The sequence below is a fragment of the mitochondrial genome of Debaryomyces hansenii (assembly GCF_000006445.2).
Source record: "Debaryomyces hansenii mitochondrion, complete genome".
Classification (NCBI taxonomy): Eukaryota; Fungi; Ascomycota; class Pichiomycetes; order Serinales; family Debaryomycetaceae; genus Debaryomyces; species Debaryomyces hansenii.
In genome coordinates, this window is record NC_010166.1 from 19,731 (window position 1) to 29,462 (window position 9,732).

The 9,732-nt window shown below is 25.9% G+C and overlaps 2 protein-coding genes and 5 non-coding genes across 9 annotated transcripts; all 7 read left to right on the top strand. All coding sequences in view use genetic code 3, as the record gives it.

The window, feature by feature from the left end:
* Nucleotides 1-854: 854 nt before the first annotated feature.
* Nucleotides 855-6,173, top strand: cox1. Of its 3 annotated transcripts, one of them has the most exons (4): nucleotides 855-1,250; nucleotides 2,342-2,680; nucleotides 4,008-4,394; nucleotides 5,685-6,173. In that variant, exons 1-4 carry the CDS (start codon nucleotides 855-857, stop codon nucleotides 6,171-6,173), a joined length of 1,611 nt encoding a protein of 536 aa, YP_001621427.1. The 3 variants fall into 3 exon arrangements, with proteins under 3 accessions (YP_001621427.1, YP_001621428.1, YP_001621429.1); another variant differs by lacking the exon at nucleotides 5,685-6,173 and having other exon boundaries at nucleotides 4,008-5,336; another variant differs by lacking the exons at nucleotides 4,008-4,394; nucleotides 5,685-6,173 and having other exon boundaries at nucleotides 2,342-3,919.
* Nucleotides 6,174-6,242: 69 nt separating this feature from the next.
* Nucleotides 6,243-6,325, top strand: KEG66_t22. Its single transcript has one exon. It is a non-coding gene; the product is annotated as a tRNA-Ser (tRNA).
* A 2-nt stretch (nucleotides 6,326-6,327) lies between these two features.
* Nucleotides 6,328-6,407, top strand: KEG66_t23. Its single transcript has one exon. It is a non-coding gene; the product is annotated as a tRNA-Thr (tRNA).
* A 30-nt stretch (nucleotides 6,408-6,437) lies between these two features.
* Nucleotides 6,438-7,841, top strand: ND4 (NADH dehydrogenase subunit 4). Its single transcript has one exon. The coding sequence runs from the start codon at nucleotides 6,438-6,440 to the stop codon at nucleotides 7,839-7,841; it is 1,404 nt and encodes a 467-aa protein (YP_001621430.1).
* Nucleotides 7,842-7,917: 76 nt separating this feature from the next.
* Nucleotides 7,918-7,989, top strand: KEG66_t24. The gene has a single exon. It is a non-coding gene; the product is annotated as a tRNA-Met (tRNA).
* Nucleotides 7,990-8,032: 43 nt separating this feature from the next.
* On the top strand, nucleotides 8,033-8,103 carry KEG66_t25. The gene has a single exon. It is a non-coding gene; the product is annotated as a tRNA-Met (tRNA).
* A 14-nt stretch (nucleotides 8,104-8,117) lies between these two features.
* SSU lies at nucleotides 8,118-9,495 on the top strand. Its single transcript has one exon — nucleotides 8,122-9,472. It is a non-coding gene; the product is annotated as a small subunit ribosomal RNA (ribosomal RNA).
* The last annotated feature ends 237 nt before the right edge of the window (nucleotides 9,496-9,732 follow it).

The window sequence follows — 9,732 nt, forward strand, 5'->3', positions numbered from 1 at the left end:
AAATATTAGGATATAAAAAGAAAATAAAATATATAGAATATCACTATATAACATACGTAAAAATTCAACATCTATATTAAAAAAATTATCTACAAATAAAAGATATGGACCACATAATCAAATATTAATATCACTTTTAATAGGTTCATTGTTAGGAGATGGACAAGCACGGAAAGGATATAATACATAATCAGGTAAAGGTACAATTTTTACTTTCTCTCAAGGGGAAAAGAATAAAGAATATTTACTATGACAATATTAATTTTTAAAAGAACATGGTTTATGTTCTGATACATTACCTAAAAAATAGAACATTAGTAATACATCTAAATATAAATATAATTTTTATACTATAAAACATACAACATTAGATTATATATTTGATGCTTTTTATAAAAAGAAAATAACATCAAATGGATATTTTAAAGGTTTGTATAATAAAGAATATATATATAATAATTTTAATGAATTATCTTTAGCAATTTGATTAATGGATGATGAACCAAACAAGGTAAACATATTAAATTTTGTACTGATAATTTTACTAAGGAAGATGTAGAATTTTTACAAAATATTTAAAAAAATAAATTTAATATAAATACTACAACTCATTATGCAGGAATTTATGATAAAGAAGGTAAAATTAAATACAATCAATATAGAATATATATAAAAGCTGATTCTATGTTTAAATTAATAGAATTAATAACTCCTTATATTCATACTTCTATGTTATATAAATTAAATATATAAATAATATATATTCATAGATTAATAAAACTTATAGGTAAGTTAATGATAAGAAGAAGAAAAAATATAAGATTAGAATAAAAAAAATAAAATTTCATATTTATATGAAACAAATGAGTTATGTAACTCGTTGATTGTATAGTACATCTCACAAAGATATTGGAATACTATATTTAGGATTTGGAATGTTATCAGCAATGATAGGAACAGGAATGTCTGTAATAATAAGAATGGAATTATCAAATGGAAATAGTCAATTTTTTCATGGTAATAATCAAGCATTTAATGTTATAATATCAGGACATGCATTATTAATGATATTCTTTTTTATTATGCCAGTATGAATGGGAGCATTTGGTAATTTCTTTTTACCTATATTAATAGGAGCAGCAGATATGGCTTTTGCAAGATTAAACAATATTAGTTTCTGATGTTTACCACCAGCATTAGTATGTATAGTATGTTCAGTATTAATAGAGCAAGGAGCAGGGACAGGATTCAAAGATAAAATAAATTATTTATAAAATAACCGCGTAGCGGGTTTAAACCCCATAGGCGGGCATTCTCTTTTATTTATAATTTTTAATATATATTATTCTTTATTTAATTTTAAAAATATTAAAAAATATCATAATAATTCTTTTAAAGAAAATTTAAATGATTTAGATTTATGATATTATTTAACAGGATTAATAGAAGGAGATGGTTCTATTAAAATACCTAAAAATAGAATCTCAAATAATAATATATTAAGATATCCTACTATATCTATTATTTTTAATTTAAAAGATAAACCATTAGCAATAAAAATACAAGAAAAATTAGGTTTTGGTACTATTTCAATTAATTTAAAAAGAGAAAATAGTTGTGTATTAAATTTTTATTCTCAAAAAGATATTATATATATATTAAATAATATAAATGGTAAAATGAGAACAAAAAAAATAAATAAACTATGAGATTTAATAGATTGATATAAAAATTATACTTTAACTAAAGTATATACTAATATAAATATTTTTAAATATAAAAATTAATAAAATTAAATTTGATAATAATTTAGATAAAGAATATGTATTATTAAAAAATAATATGAATAATCCCGCCCACAAGGGCGGGCATGGCGATAGCGCGCCAAATAGAAAATTATTTAATTGAAATCATTTAAATAACTTTTATAAATAATTTATAAAGAGTCCATTAATTTAGTGATAAATTAATAAAAATTGGGTGAATTGCAAGAAACCTAAGATATATATATAAATATATATTATGGCAATTTGCAGCGAAGCTTAATCTATACAATAATATAAAATATATGTCCAGCTTCGGTTGGGTATCCCAGCTTTTGTCTGACTAATTTAAAATATTATAAGGATTTTGAACGTTCAACGACTAGTTAGTGAGTAGTATAACGATAATCTAACCACGAGCGCCCAACTCAATTATTAATATATATTATAGAAAATATAAAATATTATAATTGATGATGACATAGTCTAAACAATAATGAAAATTATTGAGATAAAAATTTAAATATTTTTATATCTATATTATACATATAGTATAATATAGAATTAAATAACTTGGAACTCTTTATCCTCCTTTATCATCTATAAGTGCTCATTCAGGTCCTTCAGTAGATTTAGCAATATTTGCTATACATTTAACTAGTATATCTAGTTTATTAGGAGCTATAAACTTTATAGTAACAGTTTTAAATATGCGTACAATAGGTTTACATATGGTAAACATGCCTTTATTTGCTTGAGCAATATTCTTAACAGCTATATTATTATTATTATCATTACCAGTATTAACAGCAGCTGTTACATTATTATTAATGGATAGAAACTTCAATACAGGTTTCTACGAAGTAGGAGCAGGAGGAGATCCAGTGCTTTATGAGCACTTATTCTGATTCTTCGGTCAATGATGGCCCCTAAATTATGTAAATAATTTAGAGTATTGTGCTATATGCTGGGAACTTTATAATAAAATATATTTTATTATATTATTAATTACTATATATATAAGTCTAAATTTATTAGCCAATATAGTTAAAATATTAATAACGAATAGAAGTAATCAGCAGGTAACTAAAAATAGAATAAATAAGCCCCACGCGTTGCGTGGGGATACCTCACCGAAGGTGAGGCATAAAATATTTATAAATACTATATCTAAAAAGTCCCACGCGTTGCGTAGGGATACCTCATTATTCTCTTTTCCAAAAAATGACAAAGTGAGGCATATATATGATATAAATAGTAAACGTTATAAATCTTATTTAATAGGTACCTCAGAGACTACAAGCACAAAATCCTTAAAAGAAATAAATATGCCCAGCCAAAGGCTGGGTAACCCGGCTATCACCGGGCTTAATTTAAAAGAAAATAAAAATACAATAGAAAATTCATTTAATCAATGATTAGCAGGTTTAATAGATGGAGATGGTTGTTTTGGAATTACTCAAAATAAATATACTAATTGTGAAATAACAGTAGCGTTAGAAGATGAAAAAACATTACGTATTATTCAAAATAAATTTGGTGGATCAATAAAATTAAGATCTGGAGCTAAAGCTATTAGATATAGATTACATAATCAAAAAGGAATGATTAATCTAATAAATGCGATTAATGGAAATATACGTCATAGTAAAAGATTAGTTCAATTACATAAAGTATGTAGTTTATTAAATATACCTGTATTAGAACCTATAATTTTAACTAAAAATAATAGTTGATTAACAGGTTTTTTCGATGCAGATGGAACTATAAATTTTTCATTTAAATCATCCTGCCATTCGGCAGGAGGATACCTTTCCAAAGGAAAGGTATCTAATCATCCTCAATTAACAATTAGTGTTACTAACAAATATTTACAAGATGTATTACCATTTAAAGAAATATTAGGTGGAAATATTTATTTTGATAAATCTCAAAATGGTTATTATAAATGATCTATACAAAGTAAAAAAGATATTTTGAATTTTGTAGATTATATTAAATTAAATCCATCTAAAACTGTTAAATTAAATAGAATATTATTATGTAATTTATATTATGATTTAAAAGATTTAAAATCTTATATATTAAATGATAATAATATATTACAAAATAAAGCTTGAATTAAATTTGAAAATAAATGAAATAAAAAATTTTAAGGATTAAGATATAGTCCAATGAATAATATATACCATATTAACGATATCCTCACGTGTCACGTGGGGATTTATATATATATTATTCAAGCATCCAGAAGTGTACATCTTAATAATACCTGGTTTTGGAGTAATATCACATATAGTTTCAACATATAGTAAAAAACCTATATTTGGAGAAATAGGTATGTTATATGCTATGGGATCAATTGGATTCTTAGGATTCTTAGTTTGAAGTCATCACATGTTTGTTGTAGGTTTAGATATTGATTCAAGAGCTTACTTCACTAGTGCAACAATGGTTATTGCTGTACCTACTGGTATTAAAATTTTCTCTTGATTAGCAACAATTTATGGAGGAGAATTAAGATTAGGAGTTCCTATGTTATTTGCATTAGGTTTCTTATTCTTATTCACAATAGGAGGTTTAACTGGAGTTATGCTTTCTAATGCTAGTATAGATGTAGCTTTCCATGATAGAATTTTTATTTATTATGTTTCTTTTTTTTTATATACTTTATATAATATATATAATAATTATACTAATAATAATACCGCCCACAAAGGCAGGCATTGCGCTAATGCGTCATATAATAATGATATTAATAATTTAGTTTCTTTTATAGATAAAAATGAATATATCAAAATGTTTTGAGTAGGTTTAATGGATGGAGATGGGAGTATACAAGTTAATCATTGACGTAAAAAAAATTTACAATATAGATTAATTATAAAACTTTCTAACTTAGAATCTAATTATAATATGTTAATATTAATAGCAAAAGTAATAGGTGGTACTGTTAGAATCTCTAAAAAAAAAGATAATGTTATATGAGTAGTAGATTCTAAAGAATCTATTAAAGATATAATAAAAATATTTGATAAATATCCTTTATTAACCTCAAGAAAAATATGTCAAATTAATTTTATGAAAAAATGTATGAAATTAAATTATATGCCCGCCGAAGGCGGGTATCCCCGCGAAGCAGGGCTTGATTGATATTTATTAAATAGAAATTATAAATATAATGATCAATTAAATATAATTAATACATTTAATTTAAAATTAAAAAATAAATCTTTTATAAATGCTTTGCCCGAAGGACATGGTATACACCACATAGTGAAACATTCAGAATATTTTAAATGTTGATTATCAGGGTTTATAGAAGCAGAAGGATGTTTTTCAATTAGATTAAATAAATCTAATTCTTTTTCTATAGGACAGAATGATGATTTTTATTTAATAGAAGAAATTAAACAATTTTTTAATGCTACTAATTCAGTAAGAAATTCTTATAAGAATTTTTATTGTTTAGAAATTTATAAGAGAATTATATTAAATAATATTATTACTCATTGTAGTAATTATCCATTATTAGGTGAAAAAAAAGAATCATTAATAAAATTTTTAAAATAAGTGTCATGTGGTCATGCCACCATGAAAAAGCTCATATCTTTTTCGGTAATATATATATATATTATATATATTGCTAACGGTGAAATCTTATATAATTTCTTAAAGTGGAAATAGTTTTATATTTATATATATATATAAGACAATACCGTGGAAACCAAAATTAATATCCAATAATATTGGTATATATGCCACGCGGGTATATCTCCCTCTGCGGGGGAATATATTAATAAGTAGGATCCGTAGAGACTAAACGTGGCAATCGAAAATTTATTAAGTTAAATAATTAGATAAGTTATAGTCCGAACCATTGTGTGAACAATGTCTATGAAAAAAAAATAATCAATAAAGACTTATTATGTAGTTGGTCATTTCCATTATGTATTATCAATGGGAGCTTTATTTAGTTTAATAGGAGCTTATTATTACTGAGGTCCAGCAATGTTTGGATTAAAATATAATCGTATATTAGGAGAAATACACTTCTGATTATTATTTATATCAGTAAATGTAATATTCTTACCTATGCACTTCTTAGGATTAAATGGAATGCCTCGTCGTATACCACAATATCCTGATGCATTCATAGGATGAAATTATATAAGTAGTATAGGATCAGCGATATCAGTAATATCAGTTTTAGTTGGATTAAAAAGTGTATTAGTTCAATTAGAAAATGGTGAAAATGAAGAATTAGAAATACAAGTTACACCAGACTTTACTGAATCTAACTTAAACAGAGAAATTAGAGATTCTGATTTAGATTTAATTTTAACAAGACCTGCAGAGTACCACACATATAGTGAGTTACCTGTATTAACATCAAATTCCCACGCGTAGCGTGGAATTACCACACTCAAAGTGTGGCATAAATAAATATTCATAGAACTATATATATATAGAGGTAAAGGATGTATGGCTGAGTGGTTTAAAGCGTAATACTTGAGTTATTAAGACATAACTGTCCACGTGTTCGAATCACGTTGCATCCGATATGACTATGGCGAAATTGGTAGACGCGATTAGTTTAGGTCTAATTATTTAAATATAAGGGTTCAAGTCCCTTTAGTCATAGACAAGATATAAATTTATAAAATATAAAATATGACAATATTATTTGTTATTTTTTCAGGATTAACATCTATAACTTCAAGATTAGTTAATTCAATATCTAAACATATATTTCTTGTTGCTAGTATATTAATAGCTATACCAACATTATATGATTGAGAAGAAATTGATGTATATTATACATCAGATGGTATAGCAGATGTATTAATATTATTAACTATATATATATTACCTTTATCAATAATTTCTAATTGAAATAATATAAAAAGTACATTATATTTTGAATTAGTATTAAACTTAGGTATAATATTATTAATTAATTTTATGTGTCAAGATATGACATCTTTCTATATATACTTCGAAGCATCATTAGCCCCTTTATTTATATTAATAGGTTTATATGGGGCTGCTAATAGAGATAAAGCAGCTGATTATGTATTAATATATACATTATTCTCATCTTTATTTATGTTATTAGCAATAGCTTTATATGAAGTAATATTAGATAATACAGATTATCAAGCAACTAGTTTATTAGTATTATCATTAGATTTACAATGTATATTATTCTTAGCTATATCTATAGGTATTGCAGTTAAAACTCCTTTAGCTCCATTACATACTTGATTACCTGTAGTTCACTCAGAATCACCTTTAGCTGGTTCTATATTATTAGCTGGTATAATTTTAAAATTAGCTGTATTTGCTATAATTAGATTAATTTTACCTACTTTATCAGATGCTTCTGTACTATATACTCCATTTGTTTATGTTATATGTGTTATAACTATAATATATACATCTATTATTACTTTAAGACAAACTGATTTAAAAGTTATTATTGCTTATAGTTCTATCTCACATATGGCTGTATGTATATTAGGTATATTATCTAATACAATAACTGGTATTACAGGAAGTTTAGTATTATGTATTGCTCATGGTTTTGTTTCTCCAGGTTTATTTATAATAGTAGGAGGTATATTATATGATAGATATCATAATAGATTAATATATTATTTCCAAGGATTAATTTCATATATGCCTTATTTATCAGTATACTTTATAATATTAAGTTTCTGTAATATAGGTACTCCTTTATCTATTAACTTTATTGGAGAAATGTTATCATTAACTGGTGCTATTAATAGAGCTCCTGTTTTAGGTGCTATAGCTGCATTATCTGTTTTATTATCTGCTTGTTATCAAATGAAATTAACTAATAGATTAACTGGAGGTATTAAAACTCCTTATATAAGTTTAACTTCAGATTGTACTTATAGAGAAACAGTTTTAATGATTACTTTAATTGTTCCTACAATATTTTTAGGTTTCTTCCCTTCATGGGTAATAGACTTCTTATGAGATGCACCTAATTTATTATATATATTCATAGTATACCGTACTTTTATTAAAATATCCATCCCATGATTATAATTTTTAATAAAAATGTCCATTTACAACGTGTCTTCTCTCTTCGAATAGAGAATATATATATTTTTATATATAGGTAAGCAGTATAATGTAATGGTAACATGCAATGCTCATAACCTTGTAATTGGTAGTTCGAATCTATCTACTGCACTTTAAGAAAAATATGTATATAGATATATATAAGGAGAATATAATGAATTATAGCTCAATGGTAGAGCAGTCCACTCATAATGGATGTATCTCAGTTCAATTCTGAGTAATTCAAATATAATTAAATATATAAATGAGAACATGATGTTGGTTCAGATCAAATGCTATGTAGAGGCATTACACATGCAAGTTATATGATTTAGTTTCACCCGTGAGGGAGGATATAAATCAATAAATATAGCGTTCAGGTGAGTGATATTGTATATAACAAATATACATTCAGATGTAGGTATTAGATATAAATCTAGCCATCGAACTGGAGCCGGCGATTTTCGTCACAACGGCCACATTGACACAAGTCAACTCTTATTAGGAGCAGCAGTGGGGAATCTTTGACAATGGTCTAACGACTGATCAAGCTATCTACGAGAAGGATATTATTAATGATTTCTAATTAATTTTAAAAATTATATTTTTATAAAGATCGGCTTACGCCGGCCTTTATATACATAAATAATAAAAGGTATAACTATAAACTTCTAAACATATATAATAATGATATATATGTGACAGAGTCCTAACTAAAACATGTGCCAGCAGCTGCGGTTAGACATGGAGGGCTAGCATTGTTCAGAATGGCTTAAAGTACCTGTAGAACTTTTTATATTATATATAAAATAGAATAAACTTGTTTTTATAAAAAATAAAAGCATAAAGGTGATTAGAAATAAAGTTAGAGAGATGAAATACAGCGAAAACATTATGACTGCAGAAATATCACTTAAGTTTATTGACGTTGTGAGGTGAAGGCTACGGGCGCAACATGGATTCGATACCCATTTAGTCGTAGCAGTAAACTATGAATACAATAATAGAAAAATTAAAATGAATAGTATTCCGCCTGACTAGTACGCTCGCAAGGGTGAAATACAAGACATTAGACGGTTGTAGTCACGAGCAGTGGAACATGTCGTTTAATTGGATAATCCTCCTAAAATCTTACCATCTTTTGAATATTTTACAGGCGTTACATCGTTGTCGTCAGTTCATGCCGTGAGGTTTAATATTTAGTTATTTAATGAACGTAATCCCTTATATTTTATATTAAGCATTGTTGAGAAACAATGGGAAGTAGGGGCCGAAGACTAATCATGATGACCCTTATAAGATGGGCTATAGACGTGTTACGATGTTATTGACAATTATAAATATATTTACATATATTTTTTAAACAATAAGATTAAGACATAGATACTTTCATGGATTGTAGTCTGAAATTCGACTACATGAAGGAGGAATTGCTAGTAATCGCGAACTAGAGAGTCGCGGTGAAATTCTTAACTACTTCGTACTAACCACTCATCAACAGCAAGAAGCTTTTACTTTCCTGTAAAAGATCATTTGATCTTTTTGATTGGTTTGTTTACACGTGACCTGCTGTAAGTTGAAATACGGTTCGGTTAGGGGAACCTGATCGGGATTTATTACTTTTAAATATATTCATTCCTATATATATATATATATATATATATATCTACTAAAAGTAGATATATAAAATAATTTATGCCTCACTGAAGGTGATGTATCCCTACGCTAAGCGTAGGGCTTATTTATACTTACTAATGGTAAGTATATTCGGCAAAGCCGAGTATTATAATAATAGAATATCTTTGAGATATTCAATACAATTAAAATAGTGTTGCCTAAAATTTAACTAGGTATATATATATTTTTATAATATAAT